Here is a 22,307-nt window from a genome sequence, read left to right as displayed (position 1 = left end):
CCTGATTGTAGGGAAAAGTGGCTGGCTAAAGAAACCCACTTTGACCCTGGAGCCCAGAATTAGGGAAGAATGGCTCAGATAAGGCCAGTGAGAGAAACACAGTTTAGCTCAGATCAGAGCCATCTCAGCCCCTGTCCAACTAACTTGTGAAATCAACCAGTCACAGAGCAGGACAGCAGAATCCTGGCCCTAGGGCCCAAGACCAGGGAAAGAAACACAGCCTGTGTTTGGGATCTGGGCCAGAGAAATGAACCAAGAAAACATGCTCTGACTCTGAAACTAGTACCAAAATAATACTCTTGGCCCCTAGAATCAGTTGGTGAATGAAATGTGCGCTGGCCTTAAAGGTAGTGTCAAAAAGCCAAGAAAGGCCAGTGAAAGAAACACAGTTTGGCCCTGAAATCAGGGCCATCTCTGCCCCTTGCTCACAAAACTGGCCAATCCCTGAGCAGAAGATAAAAATAACCAATCACAGTTGACTCTGCCCCCTAGATATCCTATATAAACCATCCTGCCCTGTCAGTTGTGAGCTGTTCTCTCCACCCTGGTAGAGGCAGCTACTCTCCTGGACTACTCCTTCTCAAATAAACCTCTTTCTCAAGAGAGTTTTGGGTGAAGACCCTCATTCACTGGTACAAAGAAGAACCTTGCCGGGACGTCCCATAGTGGACTGAGCAAGGGGGAGCCTGAACAGAAGAACCTTGCTAAGACATCCCATAGTGGAATGAGTAAAAGAGCTGGTAACACTGAGCTGGAGATTGTGGCTCTCCAGGAGAGGAGCAAGATTGCTGTGTCCTGGGGGAGACCATCCCCCATCACACCAGGTATATCCTGACTTTGACAAAGAGTCAGGATACCCTTCCTTGCTGAAGCAGTTCCAGGCCTGACTCTCCCAAGAAGTCAGAAATTTCCTTTCCAAGGTTGGGCTGTTTGTTTGCAGTCGCAGCCATCAGAGCTGTGTTAAATAGCTCCAGGTGTCTAGGACACCTTCAGGGCAGAGCTCTTGTCCTAAGTAGCTCTGAGGTGTCCGGGATACCTCGCCCTCTAGGGCTGAACTGTCTACTTGCAGTTTCAGCCATCAATTTACTAACATTTTGGTGCTGAAACCTAGGACACCAAACCCAGAGTTTTTGCAGTTTACTTACACTGATGGCTAAGGATGTTGAACATTTCTTTAAGTTCTTCTCGGCCATTTGAGATTCTTGTGTTGAAAATTCTGTTTAGATCAGTATCCCATTTTTAAATTGGGTTATTTGGTTTGTTGATGTCTGTGGGGTGTTTACCCACCAACCCCACAGCTCCCCAGAGTTTTCTTGAGTGCGAGCAGCAGGAAATATTAGATAGAAGGATTTATTGCAGAGAATATTGCGGAGATAAACAGATAGAAAATAAAGGATAGCCTCGAGAGGGCCTGGAACCTATTTCAACGGGCACCGACTGTCTCTGGCCCAGGGTTTTTATAGAGATGCCAAGGGGTGGAGCAAAAGACCTCCTCCCCCACCACAGCCAAGTGCAGAGCATCTCAGACACCTGCACTCAGGCCCGTGGTCCTAATCATCTTCCATGTGGACCTGCTAGGTACAGCCACGAGGAACCCGAGAATGGGCTCCCACAGATGTCTAGTTCCTTGAATTCTTTATATATTTTAGAAATCAACCCTCTGTCAGATGTGGGGATGGTGACAATCTTTTTCCATTCTGTAGGCTGCCATTTTGTCCTATTACCAATGTCCTTTGCCTTACAGAAGCTTTTCAGATTTATGAGGTCCCATTTATTGTTTATCTTAGTGTCTTCACTATTGGTGTTCTGTTCAAGAAGTTGTCTCCTGTGCCAATATGTTCAAGGCTATTTCCACTTTCTCTTCTATCAGATTCAGTGTATCTGTTTTTATGTTGAGGTCTCTAATCCACTTGGACTTGAGTATTGTTCAAGGTGATAGATATGGATCTATTTGCATTTTTCTACATACTGATATCCAGTTAGACCAGCACCAGTTGTTGTTGTAGATTTCTTTTTTCCATTATATAATTTTGGCTTCTTTATCAAAAATCAAGTATTCACTGGTGTATATTTACTTCTCGGTCTTCAGTTTGATTCTATTGATCAACTTGCCTGTTTTTTATGCCAGTACCATGCAGTTTTTATTACTATCGCTCCATAGTAGACCTTGAAATCAGGGATGGATACTTCTGAAAATTCTTATATTGTACAGAATTGTTTTAACATCTTTTTTTTATATGTTCTTTCAAGGTCTGTGAAGAATTATGTTGGAATTTTGAGGGGAATTGTGTTGCATTTGTAGACTGTTTTTGGTAAAATGACCATTTTCACTATGTTAATCTTACTGATCCATGATCTTGGGAGATCTTTCCATCTTCTGATATGTTCTCCAATCTCCCTCAGAAAATACTTGAAGTTGTTGTCATACAGGTCTTTCACTTATTCTTTTGATTAATTTTGGTTGTTAATCTGCTTTGTTAGATATTAGAATAGCTACACCAGCTTGCTTCTTGGGTCCATTTGCCTGAAAAATCTTTTTCCAAACTTTTACTCTGAGGTAATGTCTATCATTGGTGTTGAGGTGGGTTTCTTGAAAGCAACAGGATGTATCCTGTTTTCATATCCATTCTGTTAGCCTGTATCTTTGTACTGTGCAATGAGTCCAATGATATTGAAATTGAAATGATATTGAAAGATATTAATGACCAGTGATTGTTAATTCCTGTTATTTTGTTGTTGGTGATAATGGTGGTGGTGGTAGTATGCATGTATGTGTCTGTCCCTTCTTTTTGTATTGCTGGTATGAGATTATTTATTTCTTGTATTTAAATGGGTGTAGTTAACATCCTTGGTTGGAGTTTTCCTATTAATACCTCTGTAAGGCTGAATTTATGAAGAGATATTGTTTAAATTTGATTTCGTCATGGAATGTCTTGTTTTCTCCATGTATGGTGATTGAAAGTTTTGCTGGGTATAGTAGTCTAGACTGGCATCTCTGGTCTCAGAGTCTGCAAGACATCTGTCTAGGCTCTTCTGGCTTTTAGGGTCTCTGTTGAGAAGTTGGGTGTAATTGTAATAGGTCTACTTTTACAAGTTTCTTGGCCTTTTCCTTTTGAATCTTTTAATATTCATCCTTTAGTGTTTTGATTAATGTGTGGTGGAGGGACTTTCTTTTCTGGCCCAATCTATTTGGTGTCTTGTAAGCTTCTTGTACCTTTATAGGGACATCCTTTTTTAGGTAGGAAAATTTTTTTCCGTGATTCTGTTAAATGTATTTTCTGGGCCTTTGAGCTGAGATTCTCCTCCTTCTTCTATTCTTATTATTGTTAGGTTTGGTCTTCTCATAGCATCCTAGATTTCCTGGATATTTGTGTTAGGAATTTTTTTTTTAATTTAACATTTTCTTTGACTAATGAATCTATTACTTCTATCATACCTTCAACACCTGAGACCTTGTCTTCTGTCTCCTATATTCTGTTGGTGATGCTTTTGTCTGTAGTTCCTGTTCACTTACCCAGATTTTTCCTGTCTGTGTTTTCTTTATTGCTTCTATTTCCATTTTCAGGTCTTAAACAGTTTCCTTCAATTGTTTTTTTCTTGGCTTTCATGCATACTTTAAGGAATATATTGATTTCCTCCAATTTTTTGTCTTTTCCTCAATTTCTTCAAGGGATTTTTTTTCTCATTTCTACTTTAAGGTCCTCTATCATCTTCATAAAGTTGGTTTTAAGATCTTTTTTTTTTTTTGTATTTCAGTGGCATCGGAATGTTCTGGTTTTGCTGTAGTAGTATAGCTGGGGTCCGGTGATGCCATATTGCCCTTTCGGTTGTTGATTGTGTTCTTGTACTGGCATTTAGGCATCTGGGTTTGTGATGATTATAGGTCTAGGTGTGGATTCTTGAGTTTTTCTGTGTTGGTTGGGTGTTTCCTTCATTTTTGATTCCTCTCTGGTCTTCTAGCCTAAGTGACCTAGAGTTCTGGCTAGAGAGTGTTTAGGTCCAGTAGGGTGTCTTCCCTGGGGGTTTTGTGGCCTGTTAAGACCTCTGGGGTTTTGGCTGCCAATGTTGCCTATGTGTTCCAGTATCTGTGTGGTCTCTGGGTTGTAAGCACCTGCTTGATCTCTAGGATTCCTAGTATGGAGTGGCCTTCAATACGGCAGACATTTTCTGCCAAGGTTGGGGGCTGGGATCAAGAGCCCAAGGGAGGAGGTGCTGCTGTTGGAGAGATGTTGGGTGGGCTTTAAGGAGTGTAGCAGGGGGAGGTCCTGCCTTGGGTCCTTGGATCTAGCCTGGCCTCTGGTAAAGCAGAGTCTTCTGCCAAACTTACGGGCTGGGATATAGAGCACAGGGGAGGGGTTGAAGTCTGGGGTTGTTGGGTGGACTTTAAGGAGTATTAGTAGAAGGTGAACAATGTCTTACCTGGAGTCCCCAGAACTAACCTGACCTCCAGTAGGGCAGCTGGAGTTGTGGGGCAGGATATGGAGCTTAGGGGAAGGGTTACTGTTGCGGCTTGGCTATATCATTTTACATTCTCCCCATTTTGAGAGTATAAGTTCCTCATTCTCCACATTCTCACCAGCATTTGTTGTCATCTGTATTCTTGGTGTCATTCATAGTGGAATGACATGGAATCTCAGTGTAGTTTTAATGTGTATTTCTCTGATGACTTAAGTGCAGAAGTTGTGTTGTAGATGTATCCCTGGGTCTGAATCCTGCAATCAGGTGTTCTTTGTATTTTGAACTGTGGTGGTATTTTATAATCATCTACATCTGCTTCAGAGAGAAACTTCTTTGATAGGGAATGAGAGCTACACTTATCTCTGGGCACAAGGGTGACTATTTAGACTAGAGTTAGGAAATAGGCAGGAGATTCTCCTCTAAGATCCAAGAGCTCACTAGCCCTCATGGAGTTGGGTCAGTTTCTATTATCAGGCCTGATTAGACTCCAGTTGAGTGGGCCTTAAGTACAGTAAGACCTCTGTTAGTTACTATCAAGATATTAGTGCCACTACTGTACCTTTAGGAATATCTTGTCTTGCTGCTCATTGTTGTGGTTCATAAGCATCATAGGCAGGTATAACTATCAGTTGATTCCCTCCCTTGGCTGTTGTGGTACTATAAAATCTAGCCCTCAGAAAGGAGGCTTCAAATCCTATCCTCTGGGCCCCGTGTCTGAAGTGCATGGTGTCTTCAGCAATAAGATTTACCTTCAGCCTCTGAGAGGCCACCATGGTCAATGGCAATAGCCTATATTATTTGAGAGTCTCTTGAACAAACCTGACTAACAACTTGAAATAGGATTTTTCATGACTAGCACTGGGGTTTTGTTAAACAGTCTATGACTTTTGGGTATCACATTTTCAGTCCAGGTGATACACACACACACACACACACACACACACACACACACACACACACACGTGCACGCGCACTTATGTATTTGCTTACACACACACACACACACACACACACATATATATATATATATATATATATATATATATATATATAATGTAATTTTAGGTAAATAAAAATAATATGATTCTTTATGTCTTTTTCAATACCCCCCACTTGACTTCCCCCTCCTTTCCTCAGGTAATTTTTCAATTCCCCTTCATATTACTCTGCTGTGCTCTTGTGCCATCTCTAGTGCCCCCCGCCGTGGTACCTTTTTACTTTAAGATTTCTGCAATTATTCTGGGTTATATACTCAAATCTTAAGATTTAGAGTTAGGAAACACAATTGAAAGAGAAAATGGGGCATTTGTCTTTCTGGATCTGAGTCACTTCACTTAATATAAGCTTTTTAGTTCTGTCAATTTACCTGCAAATTTCATGGCTTTCATTTTCATTACAGCTGAAAAATATTCCATAGTGTGTACCACATTTTCATTATTCACTCATCAGTTGAAGGGTATTTAGTTCATTTTCATTTTCTAGCCATTGTGGATAGAATGACTATGAGCATGGCTGAACAAGTGTCTAATAAGTAGGATATCAAGTCTTTTGGGCCTATGCCAAGGAGTGGCATACCTGGTTCATATGGTAGATTTATTATTAGCTTTTTGAGAATTGTCCATACTGATTTCTATAAATATGAACAGAGATTTCTCAAAAGTTGAAGTAAAAATGGCTAAAAATATCTAAAACACACACACACACATCATCATCATCATCATCATCATCATCATCATCTTTAACAATTTGAGAAATTAAATCAACACAGTTGGCGGTTGTTTCTTTCCCACCAGCAGCTCCCAAATAAACACATTGAGGCTTACATTAATTACAAATGCTCGGCCAGTATCTCAGGCTTGTTACTAGCTACCTCTTATACTTATGTTAACACATATTTCTTAGCTGTGCTTTGCCATATGGCTGGCATTGCTCTCAGTACAGCATTGCCCATCTTGCTTCTCTCTGTGTCTGCTGACAACTCCCCTGACTCAATCCCTCTTCCTCCCAGCATTCTCAGTTTGAGTTTGGCTGTCCTACCTATACTTTCTGCCTAGCTACCAGCCAGTCAATTCTTTATTAACCAAGGAGAGTAATATATATTCACAGTGTACAGAAGAATTATTCCACAGCACAAAACAACTCTGAGATTTCAGCTTACCCTAGTCAGAATGGCTAAGATCAACAAAACAATTGTCAAATGCTGGAGAAGATACTGGGGGAAAGGTGAACTCACGTACACCATTGTTGTTACTCATTGCCCCAGTGCCCTTTCCCAACCCTCTAACTCACATTCCCCTCCAAATGACCCTTTTCTGCTTTAGTGTCATGTGTATTATCTTCTCTTTCCCTACAAATTCCTTCCCTTAAGATCTCTCCTTCCATGACCGGCCACACTAGTGGAAGCCCATGAACTGGATGGTGGCTATGGAGCCCCCATGGGACTGGACTAGGCCCTCTGGATATGGAAAAAGGTTGTTCGGCTCGAACTGTTTGGGAGGTACCCAGACGGGTATCGGAACCTGTCCTGGTGCATGGGCAGGCTGTTGGGAGCCTGGTGCCTGTGGTGTGATGTCTTGTGCAGCCTTGGTGCAGTGAGGAGGGGCTTGGATCTGCCTAGGCTCTGCTGACTCCCCATGGGAGACCTTGATTTGGGGAATGTGGGGATGTGGGGTGGTTTGGGAGGAAGGGCTGGGGGTGGAAGGAGGTGGGATCTGTGGGTGGTATGTAAAGTGAGTAGAAAATACCTTAATAAAGAAAAATGAAAAAAAAGATCTCCTCTTCTCCTCTTCCATCACACAAACAAAACATATATACAAATTTAAATCTAGCTTCTTCATGAGACAAAGCATAGCATTTGCTTTTCTGTGTCCAGCTTTCTTTGCGTATCAATTGAAAGTTCCATCTGTTCTCCTGAAAATGTCATGATTTCAGTTTTTTTTTTTATGTTGAGTAAAATACTTTTGTGTATAATGTACCACCTTGCTTGGTTCACTCTGCTCTTGATGCTCATCTAAATTATTCCATGTTTAGCTATGATGAAAAGTGCAACACTAAATATAACTAGGCAAGCATCTCTGTGGTAGATGCCTGGGTCATGTATCAGTTCTAATTTTTGTTTCTTAAAATATTACTATAACGATTTCTGTGAAGACTGCCCAGGTGACCTTCAGGGACATCAGCGGAATCTGAGTCTTGTGCACCGCATCTTTGCCAGCATGTGTTGTGCTTTATTTTAATTTTGCTTTCCTGGTGGGTAAGAATGCTGAACACTTTCAAGGATTCATTTGCCATTGTATTTATCCTTTTGAGAACTGTTCATTCAGTTCTTTAGCTCATTTATTAATTGGAAGATTTTTTTCTGGCACTGATTTTCTCCACATTGGGAAAATGTTCCTCTTGGACAACTTTCTCTGCATTCCAGTCCTTCCTTACTTGCTTATAGTACTTACATATGGGTCCATGAATTTTTAATTTTGCCCCTGATTTCTTTGGTGACATATTTGTGTAGTTTCTGTGGTTTCTAAAGCTACTGCTTTCTATTTTTTGTTTACTGTGATAAGATAGGGAAAATTGTATGTGTGCGTGTGTTTGATAAGACTTGCTTTATGGCCTATAATGTGAATAACTTTAGAAAAATTACTAGAGCTGCTGAGAAGAATGTACAGTTGGTATCTGTTGAATGAGATATCTGTTAAATCTAGTAATCTGAAGTTTCTATGTTGATGACCTACCTAAAGATAGAAGTGGGTCAGTGAAGTCACACAGTCACATAATTACTGTGTCAGGACCTGTGTGACCCTATCTACCTATCAGTATTTCACTTATGAAATGAGGAGCCCCAAAATTCAGTACATGTATATTTGCAGTTATTACATTTATTGATTCTGTTGTCTTTATTCATTTTAATGACCTTAGCTCTTCTTACTATTGGTTTGAAATCTGCTTTACCAAATGTTAGAATAACTATTTAAGCTTCTTGACTTCTATTTACTTGTTTGATAGACTAACTTCCATGATTTGACTCTATTGTACTGACTAGTTATATGTCAACTTAACACAGGCTAGAGTCATCAGAGAGGAGGGAGCATCCATTGAGAAAATGCCTCTATAAGATCTAGCTGTAGGGTCCAATTAAAAAATGGGCTAAAGAGCTAAACAGAGAATTCACAAAACAAGAACTACAAATGGCTGAAAGACATTTAAAGAAATGCTCAACATCCTTAATCATCAGAGAAATGCAAATCAAAACGACTCTGAGATACCACCTTATACCTGTTAGAATGGCTACGATCAAAAACACCAATGACAACCAATGTTGGAGAGGATGTGGAGCAAAGGGAACACTCCTCCACTGTTGGTGGGAATGTAAACTTGTACAACCACTGTGGAAATCAGTATGGCGGTTTCTCAGAAAATTAGGAATCGAACTACCTCAAGACCCAGCCATACCACTCCTGGGCATACACCCAAGGAATGCTGATTCATACCATAAAGATACATGCTCAGCTATGTTCATAGCAGCACTATTTGTAATAGCCAGAACCTGGAAACAACCTAGATGCCCATCAACGGAATGGATGAAAAAAATGTGGTACATATACACAATGGAGTACTACTCAGCAGAGAAAAACAATGAAAGCATGAAATTTGCAGGCAAATGGATGGAACTAGAAAAAATAATCCTGAGTGGGGTAACCCAGACCCAGAAAGACAGTCATGATATGTACTCACTCATAGGTGGATTCTAGATATAAAATAAAGAACAATCAGACCACAACCCATAGAACCATAGAGGCTATATATATAGCATGGAGGTCCCTAGGATGACTGTGGCATATAATAAATTTCAGTTTTACTCACTTGTTGAAAAAAATTAGCCAAATGAATGGAAACACATGAACTATGAACCAAAGGCTGAGGGGCCCCCAGCTGGATCAGGCCCTCTGAATAGGTGAGACAGTTGATTGGCTTGATCAGTTTGGGAGGTAACTAGGCAGTGGGACCAAGTCCTGTGCTCATTGCATGAGTTGGCTGTTTGAAACCTGGAGCTTATGCAGGGACACTTGGCTCAGTCTGGGACGAAGGGACTTGACCTCCCTGGACTGAGTCTACCAGGTTGATCGCAGTCCTCGGGGAAGGACTTGTCCTGGAAGAGGTGGGAATGGAGGGTAGGCTGGGGGTAAGGGGAGGGGGTGGGAGGGGGGAGAATAGGGGAACCCATGGCTGATATGTAGAACTGAATGGTATTGTAAAATAATATATATATTATTTTATATATATATTTTATATATATATATTTTTAATATATATTAATATATATATATTAAAAAAATAAAAAATAAATCTTTGAAAAAAAAAAAAAGATCTAGCTGTAGGCAAATTTGGAGGGCATTTTCTTAATTAGTGGTTTATGAGGGAGGGACCAGTCCACTGTAGGTGATTTCACCTGTATAATGTTGGTCCATGGTTCTATTTTAAAAAAAAGGGGGGGGGAGGGTAGACTGAGCAAATCATGAGGATCAAGCTAATATGCAGCACCTCCTCCATGGCCTCTGCATCAGCTTCTGCCTCCAGGTTCCTGCCCCGTTTGAGTTCCTGTTTTGACTTCCTTTGATGATGAACAGTGATATCAAAAAGTGTAGACCAAATAAACCCTTTCTTCTCAACTTGTTTTGCTCATGATGTTTCATCACAGCAATCATAAATCTAACAAAGTCAGTTATCTTGCCAGTGGTATATGGTTCTCAGAGACAACAAATAGTAAGATGTTATTTTTAGGTCAGTTATCTCATTTGCATCTTCTAAATGGTGAATGGGGCCTCTTTGCATTTAAGGGTACTCTGGGGAGGAGTTTGTGAATTCTTGCAGTTTCCTCCATGGCTTTTCTGGTTGACTGGATTATTGTATCTTCTTTACTTTCTTCCTTGTTCCTATTATGAAACTACTGTGCTTGACATCATAGATTCCTTCTTACCTACTTTGTTCACCTATTCATCATGAAATTAATTCTTCCCATCCTCTCATGATGAAGACTGTCTTTCTTCCTTCTCTGTATGTAATACTCCTTTTAAGTACTTTCTGCAGTGCTGGCTTGGGGGTCCTGAATTGCTTTCGTTTGTGCTTGACTGGCAATATACGTATTTGTAAATTTTAAAAGGCAGCTTTGCTGGATATAACAATCTTTGTTTACAATTATTTACTCTCAGGGCTAAGAATGTATCATTTGATGCTTCCTAAACTTGTAGAGTTGCTGATGAGAAATTTGATGTTATACTGGTGCGTTTTCTCTATAGTCGAGGTGACATTCCCTTACAGCTTACAGTATTGTTCCTTGCATTCTGTTTTTGATGTCTTGCTGTAATGTGAGGTAGAAAGGTTCTTCTCTGGTTATACCCACTTAGGTTTATAAATGCCTCATGTGTAGATGTCCATTTCTCTCTTGGGTTTTGGAAATTTTCTGCAATCATTTCAGTGTCTAATTTAGTTTTTGTGTCAACTCCTTCCCCATGAATTCTTAAGTTTGGTGTCTTGAACATATCCCAAATTTCTAGAAAGATTATTCAATGCTCTTTTTGTAATGCTTTGTGAATTTATGTATATTTGGACATGTTGCTGCCTCAGCCTTGTTCTGATGTTCTATATTCTACTAGTCTTTACTCATGATAATTTCCATTGTTTTTTGTTTGTTTGTTTGACTGGGCCTTTCATGTTTAGCATTTCTATTGGTTATTTTTAAAAATTTTCAATTCCATGCTGAATTTTTACTCATTTTATAAAAGTTTCTGCTCCAAATGGCTATTTCATCTACTTTTTACTTCTTTGTCTGGGTCCTAAATTTTCTTTCATTTGTCTACTCTTTAATGTCCTCTCTGTGTCATTGATTATTTTGAAAAGTAGGACTCTGAACTCTATCTGGTACTTCAGGTATCTCGTTATCTTAGGTTTCTGGTATCGGGGGACTGAATTTGTAGAAGTGTTGTAGTGGCTTTCTCACATCTATGTGGAGTGTGTGTGTGTGTGTATGTGTGTGTGTGTGTGTGTGTGTGTGTTGTACTTATGTTAGCATGGATATGTCCTCCAGTTTTAATTTTTTCCTTTGTCACCCTTTTGTTCCCTTATTTAATTTTATGTGAGTCTTCAGTGAGTTGTCTTCACTTGAGTTTATGTTCCTCAACACTATATGAAAGGGAAACTGAGTGAGAAATATAGACAATGATTGACAGAAGCCCTGGGATTAGCTTGCAGTAGAAGACACTAGTGTCCCCACACAGTCCAGAGAGAGAGAGACAGTGATTAAAAGTGAGGAAATATAGACTATAGGTTTGGGGGGATGTTTGTTTGTTCCATTTTGATTTGTAGTTCATAGTGTTTTTTAGAACTAAAGATATTAATAATTAAATAAAAAGGGGGAAAGAGCCAGTTATGGTGGCACACACCTTTAATCCCAACACTTGGGAGGCAGAGACAGGTCTGTACCAGGATTTTTCTTTTGGGCCAGCAGCCAGCTCCCAAATCATTGGGACATATTCTTACTTATAAATGCTCGGCCTAGCTTAGGCTCATTTATGGCTAGCTCTTTTAACTTAAATTAACATGTTTCTCTTTATCTACCTTCTGCCTCAGGGCTTTTTACCATATTTCTTTCTTTCTGTATATCTTACTTTCACTGCTTTTTGTATCTGGCTGGCTGGCAACTCCTGGCTTCTGGCCTGGTCATCTCCCTAGTTCTCACCTCTCTTCTCTCATTCTTCTCTTCTTCTCTCCAGCCTATATTTCTCCTCCTAGTTATTCTCTCTGCCTGCCAGCCCCACCTATCCTTTCTCCTGCCTAGCTATTGGTTGTTCAGCTCTTTATTAGACCAGGCAATTGCCTTAGGCAGGCAAGGTGAAACAAATGCAACACATCTTTACATAAAGAAACATACATCATTAAACAAACACAGCACAAACAAATGTAACACACCTTTAAACAAAGTAATATTCTTCAGCACAAACAAATGTAACACACCTTTGCCCAGTTAAAATAATATTCCACAACAGTTCCCTGAATTTGAGGGCAGCCCAGTCTACAGAACAAGTTCCAGGAGAGCTAGGACTGACTACACAGAGAAACCCTGTCTTGAAAAGCCAAAAGAAAGAGAGGGTGGGGGGAAGTGAAGTATAAATAAGAGAGAGAATATATGGATGGGAACTATAAGAAACAATAAAGAAAATGTTATAAATTCACTTTAGAACAAGTAAGGATAGTCATGAAAGGTTGTTTGGATGAAATACAAGCTAAAACAAAACAACTAAACATTTGAAGTACAGAAAAGTGTCGAAGCTAGAGAGATGCCCCAGCAGTTAAAAGTACTGGCTGCTCTTACAGAAGACCAGAGTTCAATTCTTAGCACCCACATGGTGGCTCACAAGCATCCCATCCAGGGGATCCAACCTACTTCTGGCCTCCACAGATGTTGTATGATATTTTGTTTGTATTCTGAGAAATAAAGCTTGCATGGAGATCAGAGAGTGGAGCTAGCCACTAGTTAACCATAGAGGCCATGCAGTGGTGGCACACACCTTAATCCCAGCACTTGGGAGGAGGAAGCAGGAAGATCTGGAGTTCAAGCGCCTCGCCCCGCCCCCCCCCCGAGGCTACACAAGATTGATCCAGTCTAAAAGAGAAACAGAGCCAGGTGGTGGTGGTGCATGCCTTTGATCCCAGCACTAGGGAGGTGGAGACAGAAATATAAAGTGGGCGGAGATGGAATCGCCCATTCAATCTGAGGATTAGTAGAGGTAAGAAGTTACTGGCTGCTGCTCTGCTTCTCTGATCTTTCAGCTTTCATTCTCAATATCTTACTCCAGGATTTCATTATTAAGACTAAATAGATTCGTGCTTCACACAGGCACTGCATGCATGTGGTGCACAGTCATACATGCAGGCAATACAACCATGCACATAAAATAGTCTTTCTAAAAATGTCATTAGAAAATAACATCAGAAGGTACTATTGTTTTAGGGTAGGGACCCAAAAACCACACAGCGTGGCCAAAGTCCAAATTGAGTGAGAGTCTGTATTAAGCTGGCCTGGGCCTGCCTGGAAACACTTCTCAAAGAGCACCTCCAATGCATTTTACAAGGGATCTTTTAAAGGCAAAGAACACAGAAAAACTGCATCCTGGTTGGCAGTTGCAGGAGCAAGCAAGCAGTCTAATAGAAGCCAAAATCATGTAGTTAGCTGGGGCATTTTGACCCTGAGTTTCTAGAACCGGTTTCAGTGCTTTGCCACAGGAATTTTCACAGTGAGGATAGAAAGAAAAGTGGGAGAGGGAAAGTTAGTTTTAGGCTAAGTCAAAGATGGCTCCAATTAAGACAAGATGGAGGAACCTTTTCCCTGTCACACTATAACATCATCAGTGTTTCTTCCTGTGTGATTTTACCCACTGTCTTATAGTAGCTCTGTTAGTACGGAAGGGCTACTAGGCTACAGTAAGTCAAATGACTTAAATCATGTATATCCTCCCTGCTCAGAAGATATTCTGTGTAAGACTCTGCAGAAATCACCCCTGTCTGGCACTCATCCCTTGCCTGCCAGCTCCAGTCCCATCCTGCAATGCTAGGGATTATAGCTTTTCTGGGAATTTTATGTGACTAGGCCTCTGAGGTGGTCAGGATGATTCTCTCCTTTATGTTTACTTTTGAGTGTATGCTTCCTGAATAGTCACTTCCCCAGCAGGATCTCAGATTTTTTTATCACCATTGTCCCATGTTTCTTGCACAAGGAAGCTTGCATTTTCTCTCCAGCCTGTGTAAGGCTCAGTGCACTTCTTGGGTTCCCACGTTATTGCTTGCCTAGGTAGTGATGGGGTGGTGCCTACCATATCATGCTCAGCTTGTGGATATTCTCAGCTCATGTTCCCATGAAACACTTGTGCAGCTGTCTTCACAGCCAGCACTACTCTAGGCTTCTCTCTGCTGTCTGATCTGCCTGTCATTTCTATAGTTTTGGAAGTTGTTTGCTCTGAACTTCTTATTTACTCAGGTAATATTTTATCCTCATATCTCTGGTGAGGACTGAAGACTAGATAGTTAGAATTTGTTACCAAATTCAGAAAATAAACTCATATAAGAGATAAAAAGTTTATAAGGTTGAGAAACATAAAAGCTTAAGTTGTTTATCTGAGATGTTTTTAGGTCTAAAAAGATATTTTTGGATGGTAGTATAAGTTATGATAGAAAATGGTTTAGGTATAAACTTTGAACTCACTAAGATGGGATAGATAATAATTTGCTTTCTCCAAATTTGCCAAATACATGTGGACTAAACATTGTGAATGTAATTCTTACTTGATAATTGTTATTTTTTTGAGACAGGGTTTCTCTGTGTAGTTTTGGTGCCTGTTCTGGATCTTGCTCTGTAGACCAGGCTGGTTTCAAACTCACAGAGATCTGCCTGGCTCTGCCTCCCAAGTGCTGGGATTAAAGGCATGCACCACCACCGCCGGGCTTGATAATTGTTCTTATTGTATATAGTTTTACTATGCTAGAGTTAAAATCTTTCCTTTTTTTTTAGACAAAAATGGGGAAATGTTGTGGGATATTGGTATACTTTTAAGATGTGTCTTTACCAAGGCATCTTCTGATTGGTTTAATGAAGAGCTGAATGGCCAATAGCTAGGCAGGAAGAGGCATATGTGGGGCTTCCAGGAACAGAGAGGGCTCAGGGAAGAAAAAAGGCAAAGACATCAGGTGAAGCAGAACAAGCAGGATGTGCAGGAGAAGAGGTAATGAGCCACATGGCAGAATATAGATTAATATAAATGGGTTAATATAAGTTATAAGAACTATTTAGAAACAAGCCAAAGCTATAGGTCAAGCTTTCATAATTAATAAGAAGTCCACAATAATTGTCATTTGGGAGCTGGAAGGACAGAGAAAGATTCATTACAGGCTACATCTCTGCTGGCCACTTAACCCTTCCCTGATCACCATTTTCATGGCTTCCATGTTAAGTCAGCACGAGTAAATGGCCACTCCTGAGTACTTCTCTGCACAGAGGATTTTGTAGCTCTTGCCTCAGCTTATGTTTTTCTCTGAGTAACTGCCTTTGTTTTCCCACTATTGTTTGTATGTTTCTGATATTCTTTGGCTCTTTAATTCATAAGAATCATGACTAGTTGGGACTCTTCTCCACAGGTCACAAAGAGGCAGTTTCTAATCTCCCTCTTATTCAGAAATACCATTCTCTTTCTATAGATATCAAGGCTAAAAGTTGAATAAGTTGTCCAAAGTTGGATTCTAAAATGATTTTGCTTTACTTGGTTTCATTATGGAGTTTGCTCAGTTATCAGAAATGGCTTGCATTTGGAACGTGGCTGTTCTTCATTTCAAATTGGATATGGTATTCCCTTTCCAACAGATGAACCCACAGATATGATTCCACGAAGCTGTCAACTTGCAACAGATGTCCCTCATGTCACACAGCTGCTAAACATGACAAAAGTCTGCCAAACTGAAGTAAAATGTGGAGGTCATCATCTAAGATCAGCAGAATCAGGTATGCACTGAGGTTCCTATAAGCATATGTGTACTATGCTTGTAAGATTTCTTCTTCCAAAGACGTCCCTAAGCTCACTCTTCCATGGTACTGCCAATATACAAGGCTAGGGCGTGCAAGCTCAGTTCACTGCCAACCCAGGCAGACAACTGAAATGAAGAACTTGGCATGTGGACATTTAACCCATACAAAACTTTTTCTACTTCAGCACTGTGATGTACTGGGGGAAATGAGAAGGTAGGAAGAGACATGAAACAATGTTTTCTGTGGAGTGGTTATCCCTTTATGGAAAATGCTACTTTACTCAAGTACTACCATAAAAGAAAAGTAATGCTTTTCTCTGTGAAGGAGCTCTAGGGAATGATGGGACTGCAGCCAACTGGAAGTTCACTGTCAGTTTAAAAAAGGAAACTTCAGTTCAGTTATGGACAGTGTCACCCTGCCTGAATATGTATCATTCGTTTTTACATAGTCTCTAAAGATTTTTTTAAACTTGTAAGCTGAACTAAATACTCTAAGGCTTCCAGTATTCTACCTCTATACAGACCTCCTACCAGTTGACCACGTCAATGAAACACCTTAATATCAAACCCTATTTAAGCTCAACTCCCTAGATGTTTGAACCCCTGAAACATTTTAATGTTTAAGCATTTAACAGCACAAAACATTTTTTTCCTGATGTCAGGACTGTCCCTATAGAGACTCTTGGTTAATTTGGCTAGTCTATTTTGTTTTGTTTTGTTTTTTTAACCTCCTCCAGTGATTGTTACGTGGAGCCAACATTGAAACCACTCAGTCTGTATCACTCAGTCTGAAAGGTCATATGGTTAAAGTAACACTCAAATACAGGGAGGTAATTCAAAGGAAGCTAAAGAATAGTCATAGTGACAAATCATCTGTAGAAGTAGATCCTGAAAGTACTAAAGTATTCTATGCATATTTATGTATTTATAATGTGTATTTATAATTAATTAACAAGAGATGTATGGAAGTATGTTGGGGCAGAAGACTGAGTAAAGGCAAGGAGATAGCAAATTCTTGGACTATTTTTCATGGATTAATATAAGGAATGACTTGAGTGATGAAATGCTGTGTTAGAAATGCACAATGGGAGCATTTCTTGTCCCTCGATAAAGAGATGCTGAATTTAACACCAGGATTCCAGACTGACAGGAGCTGGGCCAGTAGAAAGGAGTGGCACTGAGAGAAGCTGAGGGGAGGTGGCAGGATTTGTGGCTTCTCAGATAACAGGTGTGGCCAAGAAAGTGGTCAGAGCTCTAAAGGACATCACATAGTAACAGGAAAAGGTTTTGTGATAAAAGTTGAAAGCATGAACTCTGTATCACCTGTATTTTCTCTCTCAAACTTAATCAGCATTATATACCAGAAGTCACATATCCCTAAAGAACTGAATCTCTTTTGTCCTTTTTTTCAGTACAAAAGAAGTCTATATATAAGTAGGCACTATACTATTAACACTTTATTGCATCATTCCCAAACTCATAGAAAAGCAGAGAGGGGGAATGTATGATGCAAACCTCACCTGCTTCATGGTTACCCACTTTGAGTAGTACTTTTTGCTAACAATGAGGTTAACAGTGAAAATGTGTATATACTATATCTAAACACAAAGAGAAATAGATTTTGTACAAGCCATGTTTGTTAAGGAGCCATTGAAAAACATAAAAGCATAAAAGTAAGCTCACTACCTTTCAGGTGACAGTTTAATCTTAATATTTGCTGCAGAATGCAGGAAAAGTATTTTCAATAATAAACACTGTATCTGAACTTAATGAAGTGTGATCATTTTCAATAACAAGAATGATTAAGGTGTGTAACAAATGATGATGACATGATTATAAATCACCTTTTTTTAACCTCATGACCTTCCAGCTGAATATTCTATGAACTGTCTTTAAAATAAATACAAGTGAATGTACAATATCATTGTCAACTTATTTAAAGCTCTCAGAGATGCTTAAATTGAATAAGATTTAATAAATACTAATAACATCAATGTTACAACTAAACAGAAACATTTTCATAGGCTGCATTCAAACCCAACTTGCAGAAGAGGATATTACTATTTCTTTTGCAAATTGTATAAGTGGACTTTTGATTCATAATAATAGTCAATTCAACTTGCATCATGTATACAGAAAATTACTAATTGCCAAAATCCATGAGCATATTTCTTTTTCTTTGTGACTACCAATTATATCCATTTTAATCCATTATGATTGTGCCTCTTAGGCCAATCTCATTGCACATGTATGACAGCCAGGATGACATGAGCATACATGGTAGGTACTGTGTGGTTCTCTTTCTACAAATGTATTTTGGGAGCTGATTTTCATGTATGTGAACTTTAAAGCTTACTAGAAGAGAATGTATTAACAATTTTTGCTCTCTGTGCAAGCGTTTGATTTGAATGGTATTTCTAAGAATTATGCCCAAGGGCAGATTATTTTAAGTGTGGATAAGCCAGCAGATGTGTCTTTATTTGAACTATTTGTATTTTTCTCCTAGAAAGTGAACTCCCACAATAAAATTTGAATTACATGAGAAAATGACTGTGTGCTCATATAATTGGCTGTGTAGTGCTCGTGTAAATTTTGATATTTTATCATAAATGTACATATTGAGAGATCCCAATGAGGCCTCTAGAGAAGTAGCCATTTCCTGTGGATTTTCACACCACCAAAAAAAGAAACCTTGGAGTTTTTAACTGTTTTAGACTGTTTTATTGAATGCCATATAGCTTAATCAAGAGTATTGAGTGAAATTAATAAAATCACTGTTTCTAAGAAGCCAGTGTTTCCAAAAAGTTCCACATTCCCACTGCTTTCTTTGTCAGTCCCCAGTGCACATTAGTTAATAACTTTAGGACTGTGGAATCTGATCATCTCACTTTCAATAATGGAACCCCAGTTTAACTGAAACAGAGAATATGGTCTGGCTATTGAAATGAAGCATAATGTCAGCATTAATGACAAGATACAGTGGCCCACTGAACACAAATCAAAAGTAGTAATTTACTAAAAAATTGGAAGATGGTTTTCCCTGTTGCCCACTTTTTCACAACAGCCATCTAACTGTGTTTTCAATTTCTTTATGAGTAAGAGAAAACTGACATTTCTACCCCCTACCAAAACTGTAGACTTGTGAATTAATCCATCTAGAAGACAAAAGAAGGAAGGAGGGATCAAGCTGGCTAGGGAGGGAAGGAGGGAGGGAGGGAAAGAAGGAAGAGAATGAAATTAGCAACCTGTCTGTGGCACTGGTGAAATATGTATTAGATTTCTTGTTTATAGTCCATATTATGAAAGCAAGATTCAAACCAAGGATCACATTCTACTGTGAAACAGAAAAACCTAAAAATAAAATAAAATAGTGTATGCCCTCATAGGAGCCAAAGCACCTCCCATAATTAATGGGTCAGTAGAATAAATATTGTGAAAATGGCTATATTGCCAAAACCAATCTGAAGATTCAATGCAAACCCTATGAAAGGTCCAGTGACAATCTTCAGATGAATAGAAAAAAGAAATGAATCCTAAATTTTATTATCCAAGCATAACAGACCCCAGATAGCCAAAGCAGTCTTGAGGAAAAAGACCAATGGTGGAGATATCAGTATGCCTGATTTCAGGTTATACTATGGAGCCATAGTAACAAAAACAGCATGGTACTGGGACAAAAGTAAACATATAGATCAATAGATAGAATGAAGGACCAGAGACAGATCACATAGCTACAACCACCTGATTTTTTAGAAAGATGTCAAAAACATACAGTGGGGAAAAGACAGCCTTTTCAACAAATGGTGTGGAAAAAGCTGGATATTCAGACCTAGAAGAATGACTCTAGATCCCTGTCTCACCTACATCAATCAGTTCAAAATGATTGAAGATATTAATATATAATGGGAAACTCTGAAACTATTGGTGGAAATATACTTCAAGATATAGGCATATGCAAGTACTTTCTGGAAAAAAAAAAAGACTCCAGTGGCTCAAGGAATATGACCAAGAATTGACAACTGATATGAAATTAAAACAAAGGAAATATTTGATTGAATTAAGAAATAGCCTACAGAGTGGAAGAAAAATCTTTCCTGTGTTATAGGGAGCCCACCAGAAAAGACCACACAGACACAAGTCTGTAGGCTACTGAAAGTCTGTCTAGCCAGCTGTGACTACACTCAGGTATTCAGGACCCAGGCTTAGCCCTGAGCATTTAGCAAAAGGGACTTTTAAAGACAAAGTCAAATCCTGTTGTCTTGTTTAGAGGCTACAGGGAGGGAGGTTTTGCACAAGCAGGAAGTTTAACAGAATCTAAGATAAATTAGTTGAGGTATCTTGACCTTTGGTGCCTAGAATAGAGTTGGGTAATTGTCCTTGGGATTCTGCATAAAGGAGGTCAGATTTCTAGTTAAACTTAAAATAGCCTCAGTGAGCACACAAGATGGAGGAACCTCTGCACTGCCTTGCCCTGTCACAACTGCAGCTCTAACAGAGATTAACATCTAAAATGTATAAGAACTTTAAAACTAAACACAGGCTAGAGAGGCAGTTCTTTAATTTTGTTGGTTAAAGAGATCACATAATGTTTATTTCCATTGTCTGATGATTCAAAAATAAACTCATCTTTTAAATTTGAATTTGAATATTCTCTTTCCCTATCTTCAATAAAAATAAAACAGCACAACCATTCATTCCTTCATTTAAATTTTTTTGTCTGAAGATGAATTTAGAATGGGTATTGGGAGCTAGAAATGCCTGGAGAGTTCAGAATGGTCACTGTGCAAACATGAGAACCAAAGTTTAGTTTCCAGTACCCATGAACAAAGCCAGGCAACTGAGCACACCTGTTACCCAGGCCTGAGGGATATGGAGATAGAAAGATCATGATCATGGATGCTGGCGGCCTTCCTGCCCAGGCTCAGAGAGTAACTCTGCCTTACAGGAAAAGCAAGGAATGGTAGAGGAAGACAGCTAGTGCCCTATTCTGACCTCCAGTGTGTAAACAGGCATGAACCTGCACATAGTCTTACACAGATACACATAAATACTTTTCAAAATGATATTGATCAGTGCTTCTGAAGTCTTTTATAGCAAGCATATCATAAACCAGCTGTAGAGAGAATTTTAGTTTTTCTATGTAATTTATACACATGTTGAAATGTTAATAATATAAAATGTAACATTAACTACTAAATTGAACTTAATCCATTAGATACTTGCGTAATTATTTTTGTACCAGTCTTTGTGTTCTGCCCCCGCCTCCTCCTTTTAATTCAAACTTTACAGACCCTTGCTCCTGCCTTGGCCTCCTAGCACAGAGATCAGAGGCATGCATTCCTGGCACATTTCTCCCTTAGATACTCATTAGAGCACTGCTTGTAATAACAAAACCTAGAGGCAAACCACTTGTGTACAGTTGGAAACTGGTTCGGCAAGCTTATAGTAAACTGTTGTGCAGCTGTGCAAAGAGCAGTGTGCTCTGCTTGTGATGGTCTGGAATATGATCTCAAAGTTATGTCAGTTGGTGAAAAATGGAAGCCCACAGCCATATTGCAATTTGGTTCCACTGCTGGAATAAAAAACATGGTGGCCTAGGTATGACATTTATAGAAGCTTTAAATAAACTTAATGATTACTTTTGGAGGCAGGAACTAATGCAGACAGGGGCAGAGGGAGAAGACTGCTTTCTCAAGATACTTTTTATTAGAGAATTTTAATTTTCTAACTATATTAATGATTTGTATTAATGATACATTATGTTAGACCAAACACTGAACATTTGTAAATCCTTTTTTCTACATTGTGAACCTTAAAATTTCTTGAGAATTGATATAAAATTAAAATATATTTCTCTACCAAATACTAGTATTTTCACTAGTAAGATATAATGGAAGCTGGAATATGGTGACATACTTGGAATCCGAGCACTCAGAAGGCTGAGACAGGATTTTAAGTTTGAAGCCAGCCTCGGTGGCATAGCAAGAGCCTGTCTCAAAAAAAGTGCGTGTATGCATATACATAGTGGTTAATATATGTTGGCTATCTTGAAAAGGTTATTAATATATGTAGAATTATAAAGACATTGAAAATGATTGGCAAATTATAAAATCTATTAAATGTTGAGCTATTTTTTATTTGTGGTATAAGGAAATGTCTAGTTACATATCAGTGTAAATTTTAAACTACATTGTTATTATTATTTAAAATTTTTTAATTTAAATATATTTTGATCATATTCTTCCCCTCACCCAAGTCCATCCAGATCCTCTCCTCTTCCCTAC

The 22,307-nt window shown here is 39.1% G+C and overlaps 1 protein-coding gene across 8 annotated transcripts in view; it reads left to right on the top strand.

Moving 5' to 3' along the window:
- The window catches only part of Cfap20dc (CFAP20 domain containing), a 262,891-nt gene that overhangs the window by 118,464 nt on the left and 122,120 nt on the right, over window positions 1–22,307 (top strand). For all 8 annotated transcript variants that reach the window (XR_005092211.1, XM_028853847.2, XM_028853846.2 and 5 more), the window contains one exon: window positions 15,863–16,000. Coding sequence is in view for 7 of the 8 variants with exons in the window: in XM_028853847.2 (XP_028709680.1) it covers window positions 15,863–16,000 (138 nt within the window). In the remaining variant the exon portion in view is untranslated. The remainder of the gene's footprint in view (window positions 1–15,862; window positions 16,001–22,307) is intronic.

Source organism: Peromyscus leucopus, chromosome 9 (genome assembly GCF_004664715.2).
Source record: "Peromyscus leucopus breed LL Stock chromosome 9, UCI_PerLeu_2.1, whole genome shotgun sequence".
NCBI lineage: Eukaryota > Metazoa > Chordata > Mammalia > Rodentia > Cricetidae > Peromyscus > Peromyscus leucopus.
Note: the sequence above shows the minus strand (reverse complement) of the source record. Positions and strands in the feature narration are given on the sequence as shown.